Source organism: Elephas maximus, chromosome 11 (genome assembly GCF_024166365.1).
Source record: "Elephas maximus indicus isolate mEleMax1 chromosome 11, mEleMax1 primary haplotype, whole genome shotgun sequence".
Lineage (NCBI taxonomy): Eukaryota > Metazoa > Chordata > Mammalia > Proboscidea > Elephantidae > Elephas > Elephas maximus.
The window spans coordinates 114,007,363-114,035,347 of record NC_064829.1 but is presented as its reverse complement, the minus strand read 5'-3'; the positions used below and the strand labels follow the sequence as shown (position 1 = coordinate 114,035,347).

The window sequence follows — 27,985 nt, the reverse complement described above, 5'->3', positions numbered from 1 at the left end:
CCACCCCCGCCCCCGCCCCCGCCCACTGCCGACGTCCCCGCCCCTTCCCCGAGGGTGGGGGCGCCCCCTGCCGGGGCCAAAGGGGTGCCCAGGCTTGCGCGCAGAGGGACTGGCCGACAAATCGCTGTCAAGAGAGAAAAGCATGTTTTATTGGACGTCTGGGTGGCACTGGGGAGTCTGTGGGGACAGGGGTGGACAAGGGCGTCGTCCAGGTGGCGGTGGGCGCTCGGGCGGTGGGTGAGAGAAGTCAGGTGCCAGGGGAATCCTGTGCAGGTAAAAAGGGTAAGGGGCGAGGAGACAGCTCCCCCCAGCCCTCCTCCCGGCCTCCTCCCTCCCGCACTTCCCCCTCCCCAGCCCAGCACCTGGGAGTGTTCCACGGCGCCAGGTGTTTCTACCGCCTGCGGCTAGACAGACCTGAGGGGGCACGGAGAGTTCGGGTGTCAGGAGGGGCACCTGCGGCTCCTCTGGAGGGGTTTCTAAGGCAGAACTCCCACCTTCGGGCTTCAGACCAAGCCCGCCTTCCGCGTGCCCAGGCAGGACCAGGAAAGGGGTCTTTGGAACTCGCCCTCACTCCCGAAACATCCTCCCCCGCCACCGCCCCCACTCACGGCGGATCGAGCTGCGGAAAGTTCCCTCCTCCTCATCAGGTTCCCCGGTCCTGGGAAGGAAGAGGCAGAGAGAATGCGGATGGAAAACCCTCATTTCAGAGACCCCTGTAGAGCTATGGCTGCTAACCAAAAGGTCGGCAGTTCGAATCCACCAGCCGCTCCTTGGAAACCCTGTGTGGCAGTTTCTATTCTGTCCTGTAGGGTCGCTCTGAGTCGGCAGTGACTCGACAGCAATGGATTTGTTTGTTTGTTTTTTGGTACTGAGGCCCGGAGATGGGCAAAGGGTAGGCTCAGGGTCCCACAGAAAATCAACAGCATCCAGGAGCAGCCTGTGTGTGGGAACCCATAGAATAAGGCCGGGCAGGAGGCGCTCCAACCTAACAGTGGACACCACTGGGAGTATTAGGAAGAGACTTGAAGTTGGAGGGGGAGAGAGGGTCAAAGGGACTTGAGGGCAGACTGCAGTGAGCCGGCCTGGGTTTGAAACCCAGGACCCCCACCTTCCAGTTGAGTGATCTTGGGCAAGTGACTTTACCTCCCTGTGCCTCAGTTTCCTCATCTGTAAAATGAGGGCAATAGTAGCACCTTCTAATAGGGGTGGTGTGAGGGATAAATAAGATATACATAATGGAAACATATCTAGCATGTGATTAAAAAAAACCTGTCGCCACTGAGTCGATTCCGTCTCATAGCAACCCTATAGGACAGAGTAGAACTGCCTCATAGGGTTTCCAGGGAGTGGCTGGTGGATTTGAACTGCTGACCTTTTGGTTAGCAGCTGAGCGCTTCACCACTGCACCACCAGGGCTCCTAGCACATGATACACACCCCATAAATATTAGCTATTATTTATAATAACATCTGTAATTGTTTTCACATGGAGAAGATAATGCATACATTGCCTGTGCTTAGAAACGTTATTTAAAGATGAATCAAAGAGCTGGGAACAGGGCTTGCAGCTAAACTGGGACACCCTGTGAGGTGATCTCATTTCTGTGTCCCTTGCTTTCCCAGCACTTACCACGCTCTGTGATTTTATATTTGTGGGGTTGCTGGAATCCACCACCACTGGCCCCACTGGGCTGGGCGTTCTGCCAGGCAGGGCAGGGGCTTATTTCCCGCTGCCTCTCCAAGGCCTGGCTGGGGGCCTGGCACGTAGTAGGTGCTTAGTGCACACTGCTGAAAGACTTCTGGCTGCGGACCGGATGGACGTTCTCCGCCCCCCCCAGCGGCCTTTTGGGCGGTAGTGGTCGGGTGAGTGGACGTTCTCCGCCCCCCCAGCGGCCTTTTGGGCGGTAGTGGTCGGGTGAGAGCTCCAGCGGGGCCTCTTACCTCTGCTGCTGGTTGAATTTGCACCGGCATCTTCTGCCTGAGGGGCGGAGGGAGAAGAGGGCTGAGGTTTTCCCTCCGGGCGGCCACACGGCGGCGCTGTTGCTCCAGCTCCCCATCCCAGGGGGCGGGGCAGCGGGGAGTCCAGCCCCTGGCAGAAAGGGGGCGGGGCCGAGGGGGATATGGGCGGGGCGGGGCCGGGGGCTGGGATAGAGGCGGGCGGGGCAGGGGACTCACTGAGGACGATGAGGATGCCCAGGATGAAGAGGACCCCTGCGATGACGAGGCCTCCAATCCGCAGAGATTGGTAGTCTGCGGGCAGTGGGGAGGCGGGCCGGGGCAGGGAGGGGACAAGGAAGAGGAGAGGGGCAGATGAAGGAGGGGAGGGGGGGAAGGACGCGGGGGAGGGGGGAGAGGAGATCAGAGAGCACGGCGAGGAAGAAGCGAAGGAGGAGAGGGGAGGAGGGCGAGCGGGGAGGGAAGGAGGAGGGCATCTGGGGGGAGAAGGAGAGGGGCAGGAGGGAGGGGATGGGGGAGCAGGGAGGAGAGGAAGAGCGGCAGCAGCTAGAGACGGGGCCCTGAGACCCAGAGAGAGCCAGGGTATGAGACAGAAGAGTGGTTGGGATATAAACAGTGAGAGAAAGACAGAGAGGAGGCATAGAGACAGAGAACGTGTGAAGTACAGAGGGAATATAAGGCGCAGGACAGGCAGACCCAGGCCCTCCCCCAAGACCCCACAGATAGACCCCCCTCACCATAGGTAAATGGATCGTGTTCCTGGGAAACTTCTGGGAAGAGAGACAGACATCAGGAGCTGGATACTTCCTGGGGCCTTTTCAGGGCCCCACCTTTCTGGGCTGGGAGTTTGGGGGCTGTTGGACCTGGAGAGGTTACTCACCCTCCCTGGGTTCTAGCTGGCCCCTCTGCACTGTCCTGGGCTCACTACAGGTCATCTGTGATTCCATCATTCCGCCAAGAAGCTGACCCCCAATACCTCCTGCCTTTGCCTGACCTGGGGCATCTTCTCCCCTCCCTCCAATGCCATCCTGTGACTGGACCCCATGTGCTAACTCCCAGCTTATTAGTGTCCCAATTGACTTGGTTTAGGTTGGGGTCTCCCACCTTGGTTATCTCGTGGAGTCTCCCTTCCCCAGCCACCATTGGGGCTGAGGTAGGTGGTAAGGTGCCTCTCCAAAACTCACCTGCTTTGGCCATGGCGAGGAGACCCACACAGAGAACCAAGATGTGGCTGAGAGATGTCATTGTCCTAGGGAGACATTGAGGGTCAGCAAATGTGTACCCTTGACACCCTCCCTGCCCCCATCGGGGCCTGAACCCAAGGGATTAAGTCAGAGATGGTCCCAGGACTTAATCCCACAAAAATCAGCCAGCTTGGTCGCCCCTGGAAACAGGGACGCCCCCTCCTTCATGGGAACATGGTGTCACCAAAACAACCCACACAATGGGGGGGAGGGCCACATGACAAGAGAACCCAAGAAGGGCAGGCGTGAGACACATACAGCCCACAAGGGTCTCGGAGGTCTTGACCTCCCTGCAGCAGTTCCCAGATCCCTTAAACCTACCCAGGAATGTCTCATCCCACACAGGTGGACAGACAGACACACTGTGTGAGACAGTGCGACACACTCAAGGGCCCACCTGCTTGCTGTGCCCCGTGAAATCCCAGCTCTCCTTGCCCTCCGCGGCTGTCTCCTCTCTGCCTGACCCTGGGTATAAATATCTCCCACTTCACCCTGGAGGAATTCGCCTTGCACCGGCCACCATAGCAACAGCCTTCCTTCCCCCACCCGGGGGTCAGACACAACCCTTCTGGGGCGAGGCCCGGCTGCCTCGGCGCCAGGGGCTGCCCCCCATGGGAAAGGCCACCCCTTCTCCTCTCCTGGCAGTGATGAAAAAACAGAACGACCCCCCCTTGACCTGCCTCTTTCACAACCGGACAACACCAGGCGGGTGGCATGAGGCCCAGGCCAGCGGGCCCGGGGGATGGAACACGGTGGAGCTGGAATGGAGGCAACACCCTGTCCCAAAACTTCTGCTTGAAATACTCATCTGGGCTTCCGGTGCCCCCAAACAGTGACGCAGCTGGAGCTACACACGTGAGTGCCCGAAGCCCACACCTAGCCGGGGTACACACGCAGCAGTAGAGAAGGGAGGAGTTGCACTGACAACTCACCCTGGAGGGAACCCCACGTTCCAACCCCACTCTCCTTCCCTCTGGGTCTGGCCTGCCTGGGAAGCCACGGGCTGGCCCTCCTGCTCCCGAAATAGGCAGCCCAACCAGGCAAGGGGTAAGGCCTAGAGGGGAGGGGCGGGGGGGCTCTCACCCCAATCAGGCTGTCCCCCGCTGAAAGAAGCCCCCAAACATCCGGCTGTCCCTGTGCCCGGGGTCGAGCACTTTGGATCCCCTGGCCCAGAGCTGGACGCACCGCCCCCAAGGATCTCCCCTCACAGCCCCACCCTGCCCTTGCCCTCCCCAACCAGCAGCTGTAACTGGAGCCGGGGCTGGAGGGGGGCCAGGGGGCGGCCCCCAGCCCAGACCGCCCTGGCCCGCTAGGTTAACTCTCTCTGCTCAGTTGGAGGAACTGCGGGCAGCGTGCTAGGAAGGCCTGGAAGAGGAGGCTGCTGACCAGGACGTCTGCAGAGATCTGGACTGTGTGCATGTACACACACACACACACACATGCACGCACACACACACCTCTCGCCCACCTTAGAGAGATTCTGAGCTGCAGAGGGGTAGAGGGGTGTCCATGATTTTCTGCACTGCTCCCTGGGAACTGGGCCCAGTTAGGGCCTCAGGTCACCTAGTCTGTGTGCTTAGGAGCCCAGTGCTCCCTGGCCTCAGTGCTCCATGGACCCCTCAACACTGCCTCAGGACTGCTTTCCGGGGATATGATTGTGTGGGTTGTCTGCTGCTGGCTGGGTGCCCCCGCCAGGGGCGTACACCATGCACACACCCACACAGAAACCCCAAGACCCAGACTCACAGCCAGCACCGCCTACGCAGGTTACAAATCACTGAGACAAACCCATTTGTGAATGCCACACACACACAGACACACATACACACATATCCACTGAGATGGATGCCCACGTGGAGACACGATGTCATAGCCAGGGCGAACGCACACTCACAAATGGCCATCCAGTGGCACCAGTACACACACGTAGATACACTCAAAGATTCAGACATGCAGGTGGCACTCCCACGCAGTCTGACAGAGGTGAAGAGCAGCAAATGTGCGCACACTTGCACACACACCGTGTTTACATGGGCACACGTAGAAGCAGATACACAGCCAGAAACACTATTACGGGCATTAAGGTGTAACCAGACACTCTTACACGTTACCACGGAAACGGAGACACATACTTTGTTCATATTCTTATGCACAGGCCACAAAATCACACAGACGTACAGGCCTACACTGTGTTCACACACTCAGACGCCATCCAGCACACCGCCAAAACTACAGCCAGCGCCAAAGGCATGCTGATGTGTTTAATGCAAGCCTTCCTTTCCCTGAGCTCGCGTGGAGGACAACACCCCTGGTGTCCTTAAGGGAGGGCTCGATTCTCAGAGGCTGAGAAACCTGGGATAAGGTCCGGGCTGTGGCATTCCTGGTCGTGTGACCCTGGGCAGCCCATGTGACCTCTCTGTGCCTTGATTTCCCTCCTATAAAATGGAAAAATCACTAAGGTCACATGTGTAACGCCCTGCAGGGCTCAGAGGTTCCTGAACCTGACAAAATCTGCACACTCATTTTGGAGATGAGAAAATCAAGGTCCAGCAAAGGGGAGCTAATTTCCCCAAGGTCCCCCTGGTGGTTAAGGGCAGAAGTGGCCCCTTCCTGAGAGAGTCAGACACAGGCCTGGACATCACGCTCTGCAGGAAGAACAGGTAGATGTGCTTACACGCAGGCACAGGCAGGGCCTCAGAGCGTTCGGGGGGCTCCAAAAGTCTCCCTCATCCCTGCCTGTCTGAACTCCCATCCCTGCCCCTAGTGGCCCTGCGCCCCAGGGTCACCAGCAGCCCCTGGTTAATGATAACCCTGATGTTTATGCGGCACTGGGGCGGGGCGATGGTGGAGTCGGGGGCAAGCCCAGCGCGCCTGGCCAGCTCTTAGCCAAGCCTCCTTCCTTCCCTCGAGAGCCAACCCTGGAGCGCTAACCGGCAGGGCTGGGTGTCTGGCCACTTTCTAGCTGTGTGATGTTTGGGCAAATGACTTAACCTCTCTGTGGCTCAGTTTCTGCTTCTGTAAAAGGGAGATAGTATTCACCTCAGAGGAAGGCTGGGGTGATTATCCGTGTAAAATAATTACAACAAGGGCTGACAGTAAGTGATTAAAAAAGGAAAAGTCACCTATCATCATCATCGTCACCATTGCCCTCATCCTCCTTATCCTATGGCGCAGTGGTTAAGAGCTCGGTTGCCAACCAAAAGGTCAGCAGTTCAAATCCACCAGCTGCTCCTTGGGAACCCCATGGGGCACTTCTGCTCTGTCCTTTAGGTTCCCCGTGAGTCGGAATCGACTTGACGGCAACAGGTTTGGTTTTTCGGTTTCTCACCATCGTTATCAACACCACCCTCATCATGCTCATCCTAAACTGAGCGAGAGCCCTATTCTGTGAGTGTGAGCTCAGGTCTGTCTTTGTCGCTGCTGTGTCCCTGGCCTTAAGCCTTTTCTGTGCCCTTTCAAAGATCCTGTAAAGAAGTTTGTCATCCCCACTTCACGGATGAGGAAACCAAGAGCTGAAGGGCCTTGCTCAAATCATAAAGCTGCTCAGGTGCAGACCAGGAACCTGGATCCAAAGCCCAGCTCCAAGCCTGCCGAGCACCGGGGGGTACCCACCCTGTCCTGAACCCCAGAGTGTGTTGCCTCACTGTCCCAGCCGTCCTCCCCACACTTGGGAAGTTGGTACCATGATTGCTCTCACTTGACAAATGAGACAACTAAGGATCAGGGAGGTTGAGTGACTTGCCTGAGGCCACACAGGACCGAACCTGAACCCAGATCTGTGTGAGGCCTGAGCTGGTGCTGTTAAGCCCTCTGCCCTCCAAGGAGTCTACCGGGCATGTGCACCGGCAGTGAGAGGGGCTGTGTGTGTTCCTCAGCGGCAAGGGTGGGTCCCCTGACTTCAGACCTGGCCAGCCTGGCAACGCGTGTTGTTGTTGTTAGGTGTGGTTGAGTCAGCTCCAACTCCTAGCAACCACATGTACCACAGAAGGAAACAATGCCCGGGCCTGCGCCATCCTCACAATTGTTGTTACGCTTGCACACATTGTTGCAGCCACTGTGTCAGTCCATCTCGTTGAGGGTCTTCCTCTTTTTTGCTGACCCTCTACTTTACCAAGCATGATGTCCTGGCAATGTAGAACTAATCATTTAACCTCCTTGTGCCTCAGTTGGAGCCCTGGTGGCACAGTGGTTAAGAGCTCACCTGCTAACCAAAAGGTCAACAGTTCGAATCCACCCGGGGCTCTTTGGAAACCCTATGGGGCAGTTCTATGAGTCGGAATCAACCTGAGAGCAACAGGTTTGGTTTTGCTTTGGTGTCTCAGTTTCCCCATCCATAAAGTGGGGATGGTGATACTACCCACCTCATGGGGTTATTGTGAGGACTGAGTAAATTCATGAGAAGTAAGCGCCCAATAAATAATACTATTACTATTTCAGGTGTCATTCATTCATGTCCAACTTGGTAAAGACTTGGTCCAAGTGAAAATAACCAATTAGACACATACCCAAAGGAAGAATGCAAAACTTACATGGAGAGGCCCTGGAGCCACCTGCCTGGGTTTGAATCCTGGCTCTGCCCCACAGTGGGCTAGCCTACAGCCCAAGTCACTTGACCTCTCTGGGCTTCAGTTTGTCCACCTATAAACCTCGGAGGGCTGTGGTGAGGACGGAATGAGTTAATAGACATAGAACTTTTAGGGCAGAGTCTGGTGGGGAGAAAACGCTCAAGAGGGGCTGCCATCGTCACCACCACCGTCATCATTCCCTTGGCCTTGCTCCCTGCCCCCAGTGGCTGGTGGCCACTCCAGGAATTAATTTTATTTTATGGTACTTTAGATACAGGTTTACAGAGCAAATTGGGTTCTCATTAAACAATTAATACACATATTGTTTTGTGATATTGGTTACCAACCCCACAAGGTGTCAACACTCTCCCTCCTCGACCTTGGGCTCCCCATTACCAGCTTTCCTATCCCCGCCTACCTTCTTATTCTTGCCCCTGGGCTGGTGTGCCCATTTAGACTTGTTTTGTTTTATGGCCCTGTCTAATCCTTGGCTGAAGGGTGAACATCGGGAGTGACTTCAGGATCAAGGAATTACTTTTGGGTTGTTGGAGGGAGGTCCTGGATTTGGGGCAGGAAAGCTGCCCTGCCAAATGTAGCCGCCAGAGGGAGCAGCTGGACCTGAGGTGCCCACCACCCCCACCCCCAGCTGCAATGACGACGCCCTCCACACCCACCTAGAGCCAGGGGAATCTGGGGAGGGGACTCATTGGGAGTGGCCAGGGGACAGCCCCAGTCCCCAGTGGCCTCTCCTCCCACCCCTCCTTCCTGCAGAGCCATCTGGTCCCCACCCTAATGACAGTCTTCATCAGACTCCCCCAGTGGGGTGGAGTGGGGCAATCTGGGCAGGGGGCTGGCTGGGAGTGGCCATGAGGCAGCCCTCCCCCAGGGCCATCCAGTCCCTTCCCCAGAGCGGCTCTTCCTATGTCCTCTGGCCCCCTCCTCCTTCCTGCCCTCCCCGGCTGTGGTCACTGAGTCCCTTTCCCAAACCTTCAGGGAGCAAGGGACAAAGAGTGTAGGAACCAGCAAGGAATTGGAAAGGGGGGCCGGAGAGGGAGGGCGGCGGGGGAGATGAAAAATAGAGATTTCAGACAGAGGGACGCACACACACACAGAGGCGACAGACGGACAGAGGCAGAAAGACCGACAGAAAGACTGAGAGACACAGAAACAGAAAGAGAAACAGAGGCAGAGGGAGGGGGACAGAGAGAAAGACAAACGGGGCAAAGCAACTCATAAAGCCAGAAATCCAAAAAGAGAACGCGACAGAAAGGGAGGGAAAGAGAAATACACAGAAAATTAAACATCAAAGAGCTACCGGGAGGAAGACAGTCTGAAAGAGAGGCAGAGGGAGAGGAGAGAGACGCCAGGGAGAAGCCAGCCAGCTGGCGGAACGAAGGGGCACCTGGTATAGGAGATGTAGTGGCTGAAGCCTGGGCCAAGCTGGGTGGGCAGAGAGAAGCTGGAGCCTCAGACGGGGGTGAGGGGCATGGGACGGGTGGGCGTTCTGCTGCTGCTGCTGGCTGGGGCGGGGGTGGGGGTGGCCTGGAGACCCCCAAAGGGAAAATGCTCTCTACGCTGCTCCTGCTCCAAAGACAGCGCCCTATGTGAGGGCTCCCCGGACCTGCCCGAGGGCTTACCCCCAACCCTGCTGTCACTGTGAGTGCCGGGCCCTCTGTGGGCCCAAGGGTGGCCATGGGCGTCTTGGGGACCCCAGGGCTTGGGGGCAGGGGTCTCCAAGGAAACAGGGACCTGTCAGAATCTTCAAGGGGCAAGCGTGGGCAGCAAAAGGGTGTGTGAAAGGGGGCCAAGGAAAGTTAAAAGGGAGCAGAAACTGGGACTCCCAGAGGGCAGGGGCAGCACTGGGGCCCAGGGGTGGGCTGAGTGCACCGGAATCCCTGCCGGTGCCTGTCTGGCTGGCTTGCAGGGGAGATACCTGGAAGCCAGGGTCAGGGTGGCATGTCAGGGTCTCCCAGACAGGACAGGGCTCCAAGACGAGGCTGGAGCATTGAGGGGCTGTTTTCTCGCCCACCACTGCCCGTGCCGCCCAGCTCTCTTGTCAGGACCGGGCTGACCCAGCTGAAAGCCGGCAGCTTCCTGAGGATGCCGTCGCTGCACCTGCTGTGAGTGGGCCTGGCTGGAGGGCGCGCGTTCACACCCAGTGTGGGTGGGTGTGCACACGTATGTGTACGTGCGTGAGCTTCTGTGGAAGCACCTGTGTCCACGCACACACTCATTTCCACGTGCACCTGCATGTGCGCCCACGCCCACGTGAACCGAGGGTGGGAGCCAAGGCTCACATCAGGAGGGGCAGCGGCTCTGCAAAAACCCCTTTCTTGCTCCCTTGCCAGCCTGTTCACATCCAACTCTCTCTCCGTGATCGAGGATGATGCCTTCGCGGGCCTGTCCCACCTGCGCTACCTGTGAGTAAGGCGGGGCTGGGGACATGCGGTAAACCTGGGAGGAGGGGGAGGTAGGGACTCACGGCGCTGGGGAGGAGGCATTTGAAAGACCCCTCCTGGAGCACAGGAGGCCTGGCTCCTTGGCTGGGGTCACAGCTACTGATCAGCTCCGTGATCTCAGCCTGCTCACCTCGCCTCTCTGGGCTGCAAGATCTCAAAAGGGTCTGGAAAACCAGAGCCCATTTCTGGCCCGATGTGACCTGAGGGAGCCCAGGGAGGGTCTAAAGAGGACAGACAGGAAATTAACAAGAAATAACTGCGTTAGGTGGTGGTGGTGTGTTGGTGACAATGGTGGTGGTGGTGTGTTGGTGGCGGTGGTTGGGTACTGAGGGTGGGCAGTGGCGATACTGGTGACTGCAGCCGTGGTGGCGATGGCAATTGTCGTATCCGTATTAATGATGCTGATGTTGATATTGGTGATGACGACGTTGGTGATGGCAGTGACAGCGGTGCTGGTCCTAACGCTGCTGCCGACGGGAAGCGACAGCATTACTGATGATGATGGAGTGGGAATGGCGTTGATAAAAACGATGGGTGCCGTTGAGGATAAAGCTTGTGGGGCTGGTGTGGGTGATAATTACTAGCGCTGTGGGGGCTCGGTAGTTATAGTATTGGCGTTGATGTTGGGGATGGCTGCGTGTAGAATGTTGGCGTTGCGATGATGGCAACGTTACTGGTACTGAGTTTGGTGATGACAGTGGAAGTATTGGCAGCAGTAGTGCTGGCGGGCGAAGATGTGAGTGTTTGGTGTTGGCAACGTGGGTGCTAGTGCGGTGATTGTCATAATAGTGGCAGCACTGGTGATGATGGTGGCAGCTGCGTTGGTGTTGATCATGAAGGTTGTGATGTTGATAATGATTATCAGTGTGGTCGGTGTGGGGTTTGGTAATGATACTGGTGTTGGTGATGGTGGTGGGTGGTGGTGGTGTATTGCTGACTACATTGGCAGTGGTGTGACGACACGGTATGGTGCTGGTGATAATGGCAGTGTTGCTACTGGGACTGATGGTGGCGGAAGAGACACGAGCATTAGTGATCCCATGACTGGTGGAGGGATTGATGTTGGCGAGACTGGTGTTAGTGTTTGCGATAATGGTAGCAGTGGTAGTGATGGTGGTGGCCGTGTTCATGGTGAGGCTGGCAATGACCACAGGGCTGGGTTCTTGGCTCTTGAGATTGTGAGCTGGCACCTTGCTGAGGAGAGGTTTCTGGGGGAGGACTTTCCTGGGGTTGTGGAAGGTGTTGGGGGAGAATTCTGCACCTTCCAGTGGTCTATGGCTTCTTTGGGGTAAATTCCCTTAAGTGCTCTGAGGCTATAGCAGGGAACCTGGGGTCTCCTTCTCACCCCACCTTCCCTCCACAGCTTCATCGAGGACAATGAGATCGGCTCCATTTCTAAGAACGCTCTCAGAGGACTCCGCTCACTCACACACCTGTGCGTGCCTCAAAGGCCTCACTCCTCCACCTCCCCAGCCCGCTCACCCACACACCTGTGCGTGCCCCAAAGGCCTCCTCCTTCCACCTCCCCAGCCCTCCCTGACAGGCACCCACACCCCACCACTCAGCCACACAGGGCATCCTGGTATTTGCTGATAGTTTTCTCCTTCTCTCCTTCCACCAGGAGCCTGGCCAACAACCATCTAGAAACCCTCCCCAGATTCCTGTTCCGAGGTCTGGAGACCCTGACTCATGTGTGAGGATCAATGGGGCTGAGTGGGTGGGGGGAGGCTTGGGGACCCTGGACGGGGAGGCACCTGCGTCACTTTGGGTGAGCCCATGTGGGTACGGCAGCAATGGTTCTTACCCAGTCTCCACATCACCCGTGGAGCCCGCTCCTGGACCCTTGCTGGGGGAAGGGTGGGGAGCCTGACCTCCAGGAGGTGGAAGCCGGGTCGCAGCCCCTCGCCGGCCTCTTGCCCCAGGGACCTCCGTGGGAACCCGTTCCAGTGTGACTGCCGTGTCCTCTGGCTCCTGCAGTGGATACCCAGCGTGAATGCCAGTGTGGGGATGGGGACTTGCGCAGGCCCTGCTGCCCTGGCCCACCTGCAGCTCCGCCACCTCGATCCCAAGACGTTCAAGTGCAGAGCCATAGGTGGGGGCTTTCCCAGCAGGGTGGGTGGGGGTAATGGGGGCCCCCGGAGGAAGGGGGAACATCAGAAGGAATGGCTTCCAGGGCCGAGGGGCTAATGTCACTCCCTGCCTTGCCATTTCCTGGCTGTGAGAGCTTGACCACGGAGTATCACCTCCCTGAGCCTCAGTTTCCTTATCTGTAAAATGGGGGTAATGGACAGTGACGTTGGGTTGCCGTGAGAACTCAGGGACGCAGCTACACCTGCATTTGGTGCAGGGCCTAGACAGGAGACCCTTATCAGTGTTCACTCTTCTTCCTGTGGTTAACATAAAAGTGACCATTTTTTAAATACTTCCTATGGGCCAAGTTGGAGGCCTCGTGGCACAATGGTTAAGTCGGCTGCTAACCAATAGATTGGCAGTCCAAACCCACCAGCCGTTCCTTGGAAACCCTAGGGGCAGTTGTACTCGCTAGGAGTCAGAATCAACTTGACGGCAACGGGTTTGTTTTTTTGTTTCCTGTCCCAAGTATTGTGCCAAGAGCTGCATGTGCATGATCTCATCTATATTTATTTTCATTTTGCTCTTCAACAAACATATTCTAGTGCCTTCCTGGACACTGGGCAGAGTCCCTGGGTGGCGGAAACAGTTAAGCGCTCTGTCACTAACTAAAAGGTTGGCAGTTTGAACCCACCCAGAGGCACCTGGGAAGACAGGCCTGGCGATCTGCTTCCGGGTCACAGCCTTGAAAACCCCATGGAGCAGTTCTACTCTGCACACATGGGGTCGCCATGAGTCAGCACTGAGTTGATGGCAACTAACAGCAACAACACAGGCACGGGGCAATGCTGGGAGCAGGGCAGTGATGAAGACAGCCCTGGGCCCTGCCCTCGCTGAGCCCGCAGCTCAGAGGGAGGGAGGCCCAAGCCCACGCAGTGATAGCCCAAGATGATCAGGGCTCTGACGGGGAGAGAGGCCTGAGTGATGGGGCTGGGATGGGGGAACCCAGTGATGGGGGCTGTGGGGGCCCAGGGCAAGAGCCACACACAGTTGGATGGGTCATGAAGGATTTTCTGAAGGAGGAGACATTTGAGCTCAAACCTGAAGCCTCTATTAAATAGATGCTGCTAATATTAATACTATAGAGCTGCTATGAGTCGGAATTGACTCTACGGCAGCAGGGTTTTTTGTTTTGTTTTGTTTTGGTGGCTCAGTGGTTAAGAACTCAGCTGCTAACCAAAAGGTCAGCAGTTTGAATCCTCCAGCCACTCCTTGGAAACCCTATGGGGCAGTTCTAATGTGTCCTATACGGTCACTGTAAGTTGGAATCAGCTCAACAGCAATGGGTTTTGGGCTTTTTACTAGAATTATCCAAGTGTAAGACATATATTTGGTGTGTAGAATCATAGAACAAGAGGATTTAATGTAAGAGTTACTCGGTATTCATTTATTCAACAAATGTTCACTGAGGTCCACTCTGTGCCTGGCTCTGTACGAGGGGATGGGGACACTGCGGTGACCCGGAGCCCTGGCCTCATGGGGCTCGGGATCCTGGGAGTCAGGGTAGATAGACACGGAATAAAACATTGCCCAAAAAATTGACGCTACATATCATGGTAACTATACCAACCAAAAACCAAACCCAGTGCCGTCAAGTCCATTCCGACTTATAGCAACCCTATAGGACAGAGTAGAACTGCACCATAGAGTTTCCAAGGAGCGCCTGGCAGATTCATACTGCCAACCCTTTGCTTAGCAGCCATAACACTTAACTACTACGCCACCAGGGTTTCCCATGATAACTATGGAGAGTAACAAAGGAATTTAACAGGGGAGGGAGGTTTCAAACTCACATGGGGGATCAGAGAAGGTGTCTCTGAAGAGTTGACATCAGATCTTGATGTGCTAAGTGAAGAGCAGAAGGAATGGCATTCCAGAGAGCGGGAACAGCATGGGCAAAGGCCCCCAGGCAGCAGTGTTTGTGCTGTTTGAGGACCAGGCAAAGGTAGGTGTGGCTTGGTGAAGGGAAGGACACGGATGAGGCTGGAGACTGGCAGGGGCCTCACTGCGCAGGACCTCGAAAGCCACGGGGAGAGTGGACTTCATTGTAAGGACTGTGGGAAGTCATGGAGAGTTTTGAGCAGGGAGTGACATGATTTGATGGGCAATTTTAGAAGATCCCCTTTTGGGTGCGCATCCTTGGCGGTTTGGCGCGTTGCTTCAAACCCGAAGCCTAGGACAGGGCCTGGTGTGAAGTCAGGAGTTATGACCCTGAAGTCAACAGCCCAGCCCCACCACTAACAAGCTCAGAGACCTTGGTGTATCACTTCCCAGAAAAGCTAAGCTGCTGTAACAAAGAGGCTCAAAATGCTGTAAATTTAAGAAGACAGAACGGTGCGAGGTGAGCGGTCCAGGTGGGAGGGGCAGCCCCCTAGGCCCTGTCCTTGTTTCTGTGGTTGAAATTGGGATGTAACACATCCATATGCCAGCTCACGGGAAGAAAAGGAAAGAGGCCAAGTCCAGGGCAAGCCATTTTCGTCCAAGCAAATGAGGAGAGTGTTAAACCCATCACTTCCGCTCCTGTGCCACAGAGAACATGGTGTCAACATGGTCACATCCAACTTGCGGGGGGTGACTGGGAGGATGTGGCCTTTGAGGGGGGCAGCCTTGTCCCCAGCTTGAATCCTATTTAGTGGAAAATGGGAAGCGTGGATTTTGTAAGACAGCTGGCTACCTCGGCTGCTTAGCCTTATCTGAAAAGTGGATACAGTAACAGAATGTACCCCAGGGGGATACTGTGAAGTCCACAGGCTTAATAAACATGTGGTGTCTGAGTTATTATTTGATGACGCCTTGCAGCTTAGAAAAATAGATTACTATGCTTCTGGGAGTTACTACATAAGATCCTGCTTAATGTCCCCGTGAGGTGAGCACCATAATGGTCTCCATTTCAGAGATGTGCAAACTGAGGCTCAGTGATGAGGGGTCCCCCCACCGTGGGCCTGCCTGACTCTTTCCTGCCCCCCCACACCCAGAGCTGTCCTGGTTCCAGACGGTCGGGGAGTCTGCTCTGGGTGTTGAGCTCTTCTCCTACCAAGGGGAGCCCCATATGGTCCTGGCACAGCCCTTCGCTGGCCGCTGCCTTGTCCTCGCTTGGGACTACAGCATGCAGCGCTTCCAAGCCAAGGAAGAGCTGTCTGGTGAGCCCCCTCCTGCCCTCCAGTCCTCCCTCCTGCCCTCCTGCCCACCCCGTGCCTGGCACCCAGACCTGCTCCGCCAGCCTGACCTGCCCTCCCGCCTGCCCTGCCCCCCAGCGCCCTCGGTGGTGTCCTGCAAGCCGCTGGTGCTGGGCCTGCGCCTCTTTGTGCTGGCTGCCCGCCTGTGGGGAGGCTCACAATTGTGGGCACAGGCCAGCCCCGACCTGCGCCTGGCCCCGATGCAGGCACTGGCCCCGCGGCGGCTGCTGCGACCAAATGATGCTGAGCTGCTGTGGCTGGACGGGCAACCCTGCTTCGTGGTGGCCGATGCCTCCAAGGCGGGCAGCACCACGCTGCTGTGCCGTGACGGACCGGGCTTTTACCCACGCCAGAGCCTGCACGCCTGGCACCGGGACACGGACGCCGAGGCCCTCGAGCTGGACGGCCGGCCCCATCTGCTGCTGGCCTCCGTCTCACAGCGGCCTGTGCTCTTCCACTGGTCTGGGGGCCGCTTCGAGAGGCGCACAGACATCCCTGAGGCCGAGGACGTCTACGCCACACGCCACTTCCAGGCTGGCGGGGATGTGTTCCTGTGCCTGACACGCTACATTGGGGACTCCATGGTGAGGCTGGGTCCCAGAGGGATGAGCAGGCAACGGGGTGCACAAGCCAGGCCTGACGCCGCAGCACGGAGCCCCGCTGAGGGCTGCTCTTTCAGCACTGACACCACCTACACGCTGGCCTCCAAACTCTGGCCTGTGTCATGGGCTGACCTTTGAATTCTGACACCACCTAATGTGCTGGCTTTTGGACTCTGACCCCATCCCAACACAGACTCCACGACTGTGACCCCTCAAGGCTGACCCTAAGTCCCCATCCCTCTACACTGACACTGGCACCTAAGATTCTGATTCTCCCCTACCTCCCCAAACTCTAACTCTGACACACTCCAGGACTTAACCCTCAACCACAATCACCCCTCCCCCCCCACACACCCTGAGACTCTAAGCCCCCGAGACTCATGCTGGTGTTAAGCCCTTCCCACTGCCAGCAGCCCTGGTGGCATAGTAGTGGTTAAGAGCTTGGCTGCTAACCAAAAGGTCTGCAGTTTGAATCCACCAGCCACTCCTTGGAAACCCTATGGGGCAGTTCTACTCTGTCCTATAGGGTTGCTATGAGTCAGAACCAACTGAAGGGCAGCTAACTACAACTGCCTGCTCACCTCCCTCCACTCACTATTCTCCTGTCCTGCCCACTTCCCTCGGTTTCTTGAACACTCCAGTCCTTGTGGGTCCCAGGAAGGGTCTGGGATTTCACCTGGAGTAAGGTACAGCCAGGGGAGAGGTCTGAGCCTATGAGAGAACTGAGCTGACTCAGGGGTCCGCAGGGTCTCTGTGTGTGGAACAAACCACGGGGCGGAGGCGGGAGCACAGGGACTAGAGAGGTGGCTGCGTCAAGGGTCCAGGTGTGCGATAGCTGGGGGAGGACCAGGGTGCAAACAATGGAAATAGGAGAAATGTATAACTCTCTCGTAGGTAGAACTGACAGGATTTGCCTAACTGATTCTATGTGGGGTGTGAGGGAGGGATAAAGGTCAAGACCGACCCTAAGGTGTGGGCCTAAGCAGCTTATTTCTGAAGACACGAAAGTGGCAAGGGTTTGGGGACCCACGAGCCTTCCAGAGCCTGGAGGACTACGGGCAGCCGGGCTCTTCTGAGACCCCAGGCCTAACCAGCGACTGCCCCACAGCTCATGCGCTGGGACGGCTCCATGTTCCGCCTGCTGCAGCAGCTACCCTCTCGCGGCGCTCACGTCTTCCAGCCAGTGCTCATCGCCAAGGACCAGCTGGCCATCCTCGGCAGCGACTTTGCCTTCAGCCACGTCTTCCGCCTCGAGCCTGACAAGAGGCTCCTGGAGCCAGCACAGGAGCTGGGACCCCCAGCCTTGATGGCCCCCCGCGCCTTTGCCCACATCACGGTGGCCGGCAAACACTTCCTCTTTGCTGCCTGCTTCAAGGGCCCCACACAGATCTACCACATTCACGAGTTAGACCTCAGCGCCTAATACCAGTCGGGACCCTGGTCACGGCTGGGGGGCTGGGATGGGTGTCCTAGCCCTCTGGATGCACCCTTGACTGGCCTCCTGGCCCAACTCGGGGTGACGACTGGTTCTGTGAGATGCTGACCACGGGCCAAGTTCACCAGCCACAGGTCCAAGCCTTGGCCCATTCTTGGAGGATCTGGGTCCACTGGGAGAAATGGAAGGTCCCAGCCTCCTGGACCTTCAAAGCTGCCCTTCTAATCTGAAGCAACGTCTGTGTCAGGCAGCTGCGCTCACCAAGGGGGCTGAGGCTGGGTCACTGAGAGAAGGGGGAAGAGCGAAGTCATAGTGGAGATAACCTGCCAAGCTCCACGAGCCCTGGAAGGTCGTCTCACCCGGCTCCATCATCCCCCGCCTCTGAACCGGAAGAAGAGGAGACAAAGCTCCCTTTCCCTCTAAACTCAATCTGGCCAATCGCTTTTAGCGCCCGCCTCAATGACGTCATGAGTCGCTGGGCAGTTTTCCTGCCAGGCCTGCTAACTCCCTCTGCTGCTTGCGTGTCTGCCTGATGCAGGAGGATGCCCAGGACCCATCCCTCTTGCACGTGCGCGGGGAAAAGGTGGGAAAGTGCGAGGTGTTGCAGGGAGCCCCGGTTGCCCTCCCGGACCGGGCCGGGGGCAGGGAAGAGGACAGAAAGTGTATGAGCTCAATAAACACGACGTGCACCCGCCCCGCCTGTGACTGTGGAGTGACTGGGAGAGGGTGTCTCGTCAGGAACATGGGGGAGCTGGGATTCCGGAAGAGAGATTTTGGAGGCGGGAAGACGCAGGGCTGCGCTCTGGCTGCTCATGGTCAGCTATCGCGGGGTCTCTAAAGCCGTGTGGGGGCTCCATGAAGTGCCTAGGGATATAAGGGCATTATTTGGGAACAGGTTACAGGTTTACTGTGGGTCTCTTTTAGGGGTCATGGCTCAGGACATTGTAAAAGATAATTTTGCGTGTTTTGAAGGGTTTTAGGCATTTCATGGGTGGCTCATGAGGACATTTTGGATGTCTGATTGGGTGTTAGGGGTCTCAAGGTAGTCTGAGGCTCATGGGAGGGCCTCACACTTTGTGGTCATTGTATGTTACTGGGAGTTATTTAAAGGCTTCACAGGGACAACTGGATGTTGGGGAAGGTCTGTAAGAAATGGGGTCTCAGAGGTGAATGGGAGGGTCATAAGGGTCTTACTATTAAAATCATAAGCTATCTGGGTGTTTCCATCATGGTAGGGTGATCCTACATCCTAGTTTTCCTGGGATGGTCCCAGTGTCCCCTGGGGTGTCCCAGAATTCCATCTGATGAGATCCCTCTTTAAGTCTCAAAAACATCTCCCATTTGGCTACTGGAAAAATTTTAATTGCATATGTGGTTCCCATGACCATGGAGGCAGAGGGCAGACCCCGTGCCACCCACCAGGCCACAAGGGGGCAGCCCTTTGGCTTTTCCCAGTGAAGAAATTCAGCTGCTGGCTTCCATTCCAGCCTTCAGTGCTTGTCTGCCTTCTCCCAGCCCCAAAACCCTACCCTAGTGCACACATACGGAGTCTTAAGGCTGTCTGGGCAGGAGGCAAAGATCATTTTAGAATGAAAAGTGAATAAAAAGACCCCCTCCAGTGAGAGGTGAGATGAGGCCCTGGCAAGGCAGCCTGAGGAGAAGAGGGAGAATCCCGTCTCACAGTTTATGCTCTCCAGTCAGCCAGGGGAGTGTGCAGAGCCAGGAGCTGGGGAAGAGAAAGGCCCTCTGCCCTCTCTTGGCTGGTCCGTTCTCAGCAGTCCTAGGCAGATCCTGGGAGAGATGATGGGGTCAGCTCGTGTGGGTGAGTAGTGTTCTTTCCTCCCAGCATGCACATGGGCGCACACACATCACATTCTGCTCAACTCTATTCTGTCCCACCTTACCTGGAGTGATGAGAGGCGGGGCTTCCCCTGCACGGTGACTAAGGAAATAAAAGTGGTGAGATCTGTATTAGCTGTATCCACCCCCGTTTGTCCTTTCCCTCAGGGCTAGAGGATTCCCAGCTTGCCCAGACACGCCCTCCCAGCTATTTTTCCACATATAATCCCAGGGGCCAAAGCGTTTCAGGATTTAAACCCATCTGGGGATTATCAGGGAGCCCTGGTGGCACAGTAGTTAAGCGCTCGGCTGCTAAGTGAAAGACTGGTGGATCAAAGCCACAGCTGTGCCACAAGAGAAGGATGTGGCAGCAGGCTCTGCAGCCTTGGAAACCCTATGGGGCAGTTCTGCTCTGTCCTGTAGGGTCACTGTGAGTCAGAATCGGCTCCATGGCAGTGGGTTTTTTTTTTGTTGTTTTGGTTTGGGGATTATCAACTATGACTAATAAACCTGGGAAATCTTAGTGGCAGGAATTCCCCAGGGCAAGGGCTAGAGGCCTGTTCTCTTTCTGCAAGATTTAACTCTTTCATCCCTGAAAGGTGTCAATCCAGCATGAGGCAGGCACCGTGGGAGCCCATCCTACCTGGGCTTCTGGCTGAACTTGCATTTGCATTTGCCACCTGTAGGGGAGAGGTGCGTGGTCAGGGGAGGGCACCCACAGCCTTGCCTTCTTTCCCCTCTCAGTTCCTATACTTACTCAAGAGCACAATGACACCGATGCCACACAGAACCACTGCACAGATAACTCCACCGATCTGCAGGCTGTGCCAGTCTAGGAGAGAATCAGAGGGAAGCTTACCACCAGCTTGTGTGCTCCCCATGCGTGCCCCCACCCACCTGACAAGTATGTGCTGTGCACCTGCAGTGTGCAGGCGCTGGGGATCCAGCAGTGAGGCAGACAAAACCCTAGCCCGTCTGCCACTCACAGTCTGGCTTACCCACAAACAAGATTATGATATAGGGTCAGGTAGAGACAAGTGCTTGAAGAAAAATAAGCAGGGTCAGAGGTTAGAAAGTCGGGGGTAGCTCTTTTAGAGTGGTGACAGAAGGCCTCTCTGAGGAGGCCACATTTGATCAGAGACAGTGAGATGAGATGAGATGAGGGAGGGAGCCATGTGGACACAGGGAGGAAAGTATCCAGTCAGAAGGAACCACAAGGACAAAGGTCTGGAAGCTGGGAGTATGTCTGTTGTGTGTGAGGAACTGAGGGAGGCCACCGTGACTGGAGCCGAGTGAGTGATGGGGGTGGGAGGAAGTGAGGGGTACGGAGTACAGAAAGGAAAGGGGTGGGTAGGGATGAGGCAGGTCATGGGGAACCTGGAGATCATATGAAGACTTTGACCAGAGAACTACACTCCCCCGGGAAATTTTCTCAAGTCAACCCTTAAACTATAACAACTGCTTCTTGTGAGAGCTGCCTTCACTTCCTGTGTGCGTCTATCTTGCTGGAGTAGACTCCTCCCAAGAGCCAGGTCGACATCTCTTGTTCCGTCGGTCTGTGTTCAGTGTTCCCATCCTAGACCCTTCCTGTCCTCACCCCTTTTCATTCACATCAACCCCTCATCCAACCTTATATAGGACCCTCGGCACAAGACAGTATGTGTTGGGTGGGGAGGGGGGTACAAGCTCTCACCATAGTAGAAAGGACTGTTTTTATCTGCAAAGAAAGAAAAAAGAACATGAGATCCAGGACAACAGCTAGAATGCAGGGATCCTGGGGGAGAATTAGGGTTGGGGCAGGCGGGGGGAGTCCAACCTGACTCACCTTCTGGGTCGTTGGCGTCCAGGGCAGGCAGGCCTGGTGAGGAAGAGCAGGAAGTACAGGAGATGGTGATGCCAGCTTCGGCAAAGCCCGTGGGCAGGGTCACTAGGGCCTTAGGGACCTCGGGTGAGGGTCCCTTGAGAGACAGTTCCCCACCTCCCAAATATGCAGGGGTCCAGCTGCAGACTCTGCCCACCCCACCACAGAGATGTGGACTCGCCCACTCTTCCCCACAGCTGCCAGTCATGACAGCATTTTACCACCTGAAATATGGTCCAATCTGAGTGATTTTGGGTCATTGCCTGGCCCCATATTTCTAGACACCCTGGCTAATCATGTCTCCTGAAGAAATGGAGGCGTTTCCTTGTCGGAATGACAAATGGTTTCAGTCCCAGGACCCTGCTTCCAATAATTCAGTCATTCTCACAGCCCATTTCCTGAGTATTCCACGTCCGCGCCCTACCTGTTCTGTCATTTACTCACCATTCCTCTTGAAAGCAACTCACTGTTATAAACTTAAATACACTTGGCAAAATAAATACTTAAATAAACTTATTTAAAAATGCAACCCTACATCACTACCCTGGGTGGAATACCAGTGTGCCTGATGTCACGGATAAAAATAAATGCAACGAAAGCAAAGGATTAGAGTTAAACTCTGGCTAGAAGTGGTGGTAGTGGCCTGCCTTAGATCTGAGTCTGAGCTCCCTTCTTTCTTTGTTAAAGGGAGATTAATAATTTTTATCATATTTAAACAAGCACATAGCGCTTACTCTGTATCAGGTACTGCTTTAAAAACTTTTCAAACATTAACTTGTTTAATCCTGGAAATGACTCTGTGAGCAGGTACTGTTATTATCCTCATATTTACAGATGGGGAAACTGAGGCACAAACGATTTTGGTAACTTTTTCAAGGCGCCACATAACCACTAAGCTCCCAATTACCTCTCAGAATAAAGTGTTCGATTCTGACTTATAGTAACCCTACAGGACAGAGAGTAGAACAGCCCCATAAGGTTTCCAAGGAATAGCTCGTGGATTAGAACTGCCGACCTTTTGGTTACAGCTGAGCTCTTAGCCACCGCACCACCGGGGCTCCAAAATAAACTGTCAGGGCGGTGTAAAGACCTAGCACTGGGCCAAGCCTCCTTCTTGTTGTCCTCGGAAGATTTACAAGGTGACTCTCTAGCTGCATAAGTCACTGCTATAAGAGGCCCTGTCTTACATGTCCCTTGAAATCAACAGTGCGACACTATCCTAATATTCACCACCTCAACACGGGTAGCTGAAAAGCACCAGACAGAGGCACACATGAGGCTTGGCTCTGCCAGGCTGAGGGTTCAGGAGAAAAGACAGTTCCAGGAATGGGAACTCACCTGCCAGGAAGACGAGCAGGCTCAGGACCACCTCCTGCATGTCAGCGTGCTGGGCTGGGGGTCTGAGGGAGAGGGTCCAGCTTTAGCAGGGCCACCAGGGTGCTGGGCCCTGTGCCTCTGATTTCCACTACCCTCCCATCCTGCTTCCCACCGGGGGTACACAGCTCACCTGGGGCAGGAATGGGCCTTGAAACTATGGGCTGAGAGACAAGAAGAAGTTGAAAAGTGAAATGGGGTCTGGATGAGACTCAGACCTGAAGAGGGAGCAGCAATAACTCCGTGGACACAACTTGGAGCCCTGGTGGTGCAGTGGTTAAGAGCTCTGCTGCTAACCAAAAGGTTGGCAGTTCAAATCCACCAGCTATTCCTTGGAAACCTTATGGGACTGTTCTTCTTTGCCCTATATGGGGGTCACCGTGAGTCGAAATCTACTCACCGGCAATGGGTACAGACACCAAACACGACTTTAAGTGAATCACCCCGGCAACCAAATGAGGGGGTGCTGCCTACGGTTATCCCCATTTCCAGATGGGAAACCAAAGGGTCTGAGAGGTAAAAGCAGGTGCCCAGGTCACCTGGCTAGGAAGCGGGATTTAAACCAGATCTGGCTCCACAGTAGCTGTTCCTAACTCAGGGACTGCAGGGCCTAGGGCGTTTTGGGGTGTTGGGAACCAGGTGGCAGGAGGCTCGCACTCCTGGGAGTGTCTCCTACAGACAGCTTGGAGCCTGCCCGGCCCTGCCCAGACTTTGCAGACCTCAGGCTGGGCCAGGGCTGGAGCCTGAGCTGGTGTCTCAGGCTGCTCAGGTCAGAATGTGAGGTAGAGAGAATTCGGCCAGACCTGGGGAAAGGATCTGATTTCTTCCAGTCCCATCTTCTGCCCCCGCCCTTATTCCTGCTCTTGCCACTGCCCCCTCCCAAGACCTTGTCACAGTCTGGTTAGGAACATATGTTAGCCCCTGCCTGCAACCCTTGTTTCTTTCATTCCTGCCCCAGACCTGCCCCAGCTCTGGCTCCTGGCCCCACCCCTACCCCAGCCCCTGGCCCCACCCTCACCCCAACCCCTGCCTCCACCCCAGCTCCTGGTCCAGCCCCTGGCCCTGCCCTCACCCCAGACTCCGCCCCCACCCCAGCTCCTGACCCCGCCCCCACCACAGCCCCTATTCCTGCCCCCACCCCAGCCCCTACCCCCACCCCAGCTTCTGCTCCTACCCCAGCCGCTGACCTCGCCTCCACCCCAGCCGCTGGCCCCACCCCAGCCTCTGCCCCTACCCCTGCCCTTGGCCCCACCCCAGCCCCTGCCCCTACCCCAGCCCGTGCCCCTACCCCAGCCCCTGGCCCCACCCCAGCCTCCGCCCCCACCCCAGCCCCCGCCCCCACCCAGCCCCTGCCCCCAGCCCCTGGCCCCGCCCTGCCCCTATCTCACTGCACCCCAGGCCCTCTCCAGCCCCAGCCCTAACCCCCGCCCCAGCCTAGCCCCTGTCCCTATCCCAAACACCTCATCTTTCCCCAAGTAGGCCAGAAAGAACCCTTTTCCTTCCTATTCCTGGCCTGGCATCAGCCCTGACCTCCTACCACCTTGTGTGCCTGTGGTAAGCCCTTAGGCCTCTGTGTGTCCCTTGTCCCCTCCCTGTCCCCTGCCCAACTGCCACAAACAGACATCGTCATGGTCACGATAGTAATCGCTGACATTCTGTCCCACTCACCCTGTACTTGCCACTGCCAAGGGAACTTGCCGTGTTTCCGCTCATTTAGTTCCCCCAAAGCTCCCTGAGGTTGTCTGTTATGTCCCCCATTTCTGTCTGGCAAAACCTGTGCTTAGAGGGGGAATGGAGCTGTCAGGTCCAGGATGGGGACCTGAGTAGGTCTGGGCGTCCAGTCACTGAACCACCCCAGCAGCACCCCTTCCTGGCTCTTCCAGAGCATCCTTTGAGTCACAAACCCCTCTGGCCCTCAGACCAAAGCCCCAGGTCTCTTCCAGGAAAGGAACCCCATGATCATTCAAACACCCTTCACTTTGCCTAAGTCCACGGGCGCCACAGACTCAGCTGACAGCCCGTCGGACATTCCCTGATGGGTCCCTGCAGAAACTCCTGTGTGCCGCTGGCAAGTGTGTCCCCATCTCTTTTTCTTTATACCCTGCATATAACCTCCACCCTGAGATTCTGTTTTCTGCATGTCTGCACAGTCCCCTTCATCTCCCTGTGCCCACTCCAGGTCGTGGGTGTCCCTGTCTCCTCTCAGCTTCCCTGTTAATCACGTTGGCTGGAGTTGCCATTTTGGTTTGAGCATCCATCTCTTGTAGGAAAAGGGCTTGTAGCTTTGCACAGCGTTCTCAATCATTTGAGACCTCAGAGAGGTTTGGAGATAGCTGGTGGGGGTGTGTTGGCAGGCCAGCTAGTGGTTACAGCACAGGTCTGGTACAGCTGGAATGCCCGTCACGGAAGCTCCCCCACGAGGCTTCTGTTACTCCATGAAGAATGCTAACACTAGTAAGAGCGGCCAGTGTTTTCTGAGTTGTTTCCCCCATACTGGACACTGTTCCCAGCTCTTTACACTTATTCACTCTTATAACCTTCACAGATCAGTGAAGCTAACACTGTCGTTAGCCCATGTAGCTGTGACATCTTCCATTAACCTGTAACCCCAGTGACTTCAGGTTAATGCTCTATCCGGTCACCCTGTGACTGTTGAGACTCAACCCTTAAGCTTCTTTGCGTGAAATGCTCCAAGCTGCCCCTAACATGTGGGGCCTCCATTATTCTGCATTCTCATGACATTGTCTAGCCTCCCAACACAGGAGAGACTGATGGATGGAATCAGCCACACCTAACCCCTGCGCAGAAATGTCCAGCCCAAGCTCTGCCAGGGGTACTGAGAGCCGGGTGTCTGGGAATCTGCTCTCACCTTCCCCATCCAGGCTGCTGTCTGAAGAGGTCCCTGGGCCCTCCCCACCCCTGGAATTGATTACACTTGGTGTGGCTTGGAGAGGAGGGCAGCTCTATGGCTGGATGTCCGTTCCCTGTCTACCCCTCTTTGCTCCTTCCTGGGTTCTGACACAGGCCTGGGGACCGATTCCACAGAGTGCTGGCTCTGTGTCCTCCCTCCGACTGCTGCCACCCCCTCTGTCCCTCCATGACAGTGGCCAAGTCTTCACTGGTGTACAGAAGGACTCCCCCATATCGCTGAACAAGCTCTGCATTTCAGTCACTCCAGGCAGCCACCACCCCTTCTCCTAGGGGTCTCCAGGACCCCCAAAAGAAAAAACCCAAAATCTGCTGCTGTCGAGTCGATTCCAACTCCAGGACCCACGTGTCCCCAATACACCTAGATACCCCGGGTCCACTCGGTCACCCCCAATCCACTAAGATACCCTTGGTTCACTTGGATACCGCCAGTCTTCCCATGTTCCCCAGCCCCACTGTGGGCCTCACCCTCATCCCAGCGGGCTCACCCAGCTCCCTAACAGACGAATGGGGTGGGGGAGAGACAGGGGTGGTTTGGGAGCAGAGTCAAGTGGGGATTGGAGGGAGGGGGCTCCAGCCACTCACCTGTAGGTGCTGCAGGCTGAGTGGAGGTTCAGGAGAAAGCTGGGGCTGCTATACCTGACTCCTACCTTTATGCACAGCTGCCACACCCTGAGCAAACCTGGGCAGGTAGAGAACAAGTCAGACTCCCTAAGGCTCTGGGGCACCCCCACCCCACTCCTGCTCTTAAAGGGACAGCTCCACTTCCTCCCCAGCCAGGAGCACAGCGAACTGCTCCCCTCTAAGGCCACAGCAGCCTCAGACAAGGAGGGGAAATAGGATGGGCTGGGAGTCAGTTCCTCACATGAGCAGAGGGGGCTTTCTCTAATCTCCTGCCCCCAGAAAAGAAACTTGAAGGGGGAAGGTTCTGGGGTCTTTAACAGGAGAGTTTCTACATGGCAGGGGCATTGAGGGAGAGGGAGGAGTTAGTGGGGGTTAAGGAGGTCTAAAGTCCCCTCCCAGGCCACAGTTTGTTGTTGACAAGGTTTGAGGATCTGCAGAAAATGCTGGGATGACCAAAATTGTGAGCAGGGAGGGGTATGCGAAGGACATAGGCGGGCTTAGGAGTGGGGACTGTTGGACCTTTGACTGGGCCGTAACCCCGACCCAGCTCTGGGGAGATTGAGAACTGGCTCCCAAGCCCCAGGCCTGCATTTACCAGGGATGCAAGGATCATGATACCAGGATGCCTGGATCCACGGAGTAGGCAGTGGGGTGGGAGCTGCCTCCCACTCCAGATGAGGCCTCCTGCATTGGGCAAGACTTCTTCCTCCTTGCCCTCCTCCCTGCCCCCGCTACTGATGGCATGCCTTCCGGCTGGGGTCTCTGCAGGCCCCCACGTGGCCCCCTTTGGGGTACCCCTTCCCCCAATTCCGCCTTCTTAGACAGAGGAACTTTTGTCTGGGGGCTGGACAGAGAACAAGGAGCCTTTGAGTGGCTGGCGGAGGATTGGGGTCATGAGGAGGGGCAGGGCCAGGGAAGGGGTGGCTCTGAGCTGGCCACCAGTTGCACTTCAGGCGACCCCCAACGCCCAATGCCATTGTGGGGGTGGGGAGGAAGGCCGCAGGAGCCAGGCCAGGGAGGGGGTCCTATCGAGAATGTGGGGTGCAGAACAGAGAAAGGGGTTCCCTGGATCAAGACCCTATTAGGGGACTGGTCTGCTGGGGGCAGGGGAGAAAGGACCCACAATTTCTCAGCAGGGAAGGACAGGGTGAAGGGAATGTTTACCCAGCCATGTGCTTTCTGAATGTAAGTCCCTCAGGCAATTTCTCACTCCCAGGTCCTAGACCAGAACAAGGCATTCCCCCAGCCCCAAAGAAGAGGGGCCAGTCCCCACAGGGAGTGGAGGGGGCACTCAGTATGGGGTACAATCAAAGGGGGAAGCTCCAGGGGACATGGAATCAGAGGAAGAGGAGGCCTGAGGGGAGGATCCTGATCCACTTAAGGGGGACTTTGTGTCTGGGTAGATAACATCTATTGCCTAAAAAAAAAATTGCCTAGACACTTCAATATTCAATGGCCCCGAGAAGACCCTTTTGGTGGTCTTGGGAGTGGGGTGGTGTCTCCCTCTGCTGGGATGTCGCAGAACTGCAGGAGTCAAAGAACGAGAAGGCAGGTACCAAGGCTGTAAAGGGGGGCTGCTCCAACCTCCCTTTATATGTGCCAGAGTCTGCAAACTCAGATGCCAAAGAACTCAGGCAGGAATTGTGAATGAGTGAAGCAGTCAGGTGTGAGACTATATGGCATGGTGGTGTAATGTGGCAGTAACAGTCTTGTCCCTCGTCCAGCTTCAGGGAAAATGAGAGTCAAAATCAGCCCAAAGGTATGTCTGACCTCCACTCTGCAAACTGTTTGCC

The 27,985-nt window shown here is 56.1% G+C and overlaps 3 protein-coding genes across 7 annotated transcripts; 1 reads left to right on the top strand and 2 right to left on the bottom strand.

The window, feature by feature from the left end:
- Positions 1-105: 105 nt before the first annotated feature.
- FXYD1 (FXYD domain containing ion transport regulator 1) lies at positions 106-4,393 on the bottom strand. 3 transcript variants are annotated; one of them, XM_049901250.1, is made up of 8 exons: positions 4,283-4,393; positions 3,140-3,204; positions 2,693-2,725; positions 2,175-2,249; positions 1,941-1,977; positions 609-658; positions 363-414; positions 106-265 (listed from the first exon to the last, which is right to left on the bottom strand). In XM_049901250.1, the coding sequence occupies exons 2-7, from the start codon at positions 3,198-3,200 to the stop codon at positions 392-394; spliced, it is 279 nt and encodes a 92-aa protein (XP_049757207.1). In that variant the 5' UTR covers positions 3,201-3,204; positions 4,283-4,393; the 3' UTR covers positions 106-265; positions 363-391. The 3 variants fall into 3 exon arrangements, with proteins under 3 accessions (XP_049757207.1, XP_049757210.1, XP_049757208.1); XM_049901253.1 differs by lacking the exon at positions 4,283-4,393 and adding an exon at positions 3,880-3,968; XM_049901251.1 differs by lacking the exon at positions 4,283-4,393 and adding an exon at positions 3,597-3,677.
- On the top strand, positions 3,978-18,834 carry LGI4 (leucine rich repeat LGI family member 4). 3 transcript variants are annotated; one of them, XM_049901249.1, is made up of 9 exons: positions 3,978-4,054; positions 9,813-9,884; positions 10,113-10,184; positions 11,587-11,715; positions 11,845-11,916; positions 12,146-12,315; positions 15,329-15,493; positions 15,608-16,113; positions 17,240-18,834. In XM_049901249.1, the coding sequence occupies exons 2-9, from the start codon at positions 9,865-9,867 to the stop codon at positions 17,552-17,554; spliced, it is 1,449 nt and encodes a 482-aa protein (XP_049757206.1). In that variant the 5' UTR covers positions 3,978-4,054; positions 9,813-9,864; the 3' UTR covers positions 17,555-18,834. The 3 variants fall into 3 exon arrangements, with proteins under 3 accessions (XP_049757206.1, XP_049757204.1, XP_049757205.1); XM_049901247.1 differs by lacking the exon at positions 3,978-4,054 and adding an exon at positions 9,251-9,420 and having other exon boundaries at positions 11,587-11,658; XM_049901248.1 differs by lacking the exons at positions 3,978-4,054; positions 9,813-9,884 and having other exon boundaries at positions 9,904-10,184.
- An 81-nt stretch (positions 18,835-18,915) lies between these two features.
- On the bottom strand, positions 18,916-26,376 carry FXYD3 (FXYD domain containing ion transport regulator 3). Its single transcript, XM_049901254.1, has 8 exons — positions 26,154-26,376; positions 22,605-22,666; positions 21,231-21,263; positions 21,099-21,122; positions 20,163-20,237; positions 20,049-20,085; positions 19,471-19,508; positions 18,916-19,357 (listed from the first exon to the last, which is right to left on the bottom strand). The coding sequence occupies exons 2-8, from the start codon at positions 22,642-22,644 to the stop codon at positions 19,347-19,349; spliced, it is 258 nt and encodes an 85-aa protein (XP_049757211.1). The 5' UTR covers positions 22,645-22,666; positions 26,154-26,376; the 3' UTR covers positions 18,916-19,346.
- Between the last annotated feature and the right edge of the window lie 1,609 nt (positions 26,377-27,985).

Coding starts and splice junctions, on each gene's coding strand:
- FXYD1 (XM_049901250.1), bottom strand. CDS start 3,200: ATGACATCTCTCAGCCACATCTTGGTTCTCTGTGTGGGTCTCCTCGCC. Junction 2,726..3,139: donor CCTCGCCATGGCCAAAGCAG/GTGAGTTTTGGA, acceptor CTCTCTTCCCAG/AAGTTTCCCAGGAACACGAT. Junction 415..608: donor TTTCCGCAGCTCGATCCGCC/GTGAGTGGGGGC, acceptor GTGCCCCCTCAG/GTCTGTCTAGCCGCAGGCGG.
- FXYD3 (XM_049901254.1), bottom strand. CDS start 22,644: ATGCAGGAGGTGGTCCTGAGCCTGCTCGTCTTCCTGGCAG. Junction 21,123..21,230: donor GGACGCCAACGACCCAGAAG/GTGAGTCAGGTT, acceptor CTTTCTTTGCAG/ATAAAAACAGTCCTTTCTAC. Junction 20,086..20,162: donor CGGTGTCATTGTGCTCTTGA/GTAAGTATAGGA, acceptor TCTCCCCTACAG/GTGGCAAATGCAAATGCAAG.
- LGI4 (XM_049901247.1), top strand. CDS start 9,251: ATGGGACGGGTGGGCGTTCTGCTGCTGCTGCTGGCTGGGGCGGGGGTG. Junction 10,185..11,586: donor CTGTCCCACCTGCGCTACCT/GTGAGTAAGGCG, acceptor TTCCCTCCACAG/CTTCATCGAGGACAATGAGA. Junction 15,494..15,607: donor AGCCAAGGAAGAGCTGTCTG/GTGAGCCCCCTC, acceptor CCTGCCCCCCAG/CGCCCTCGGTGGTGTCCTGC.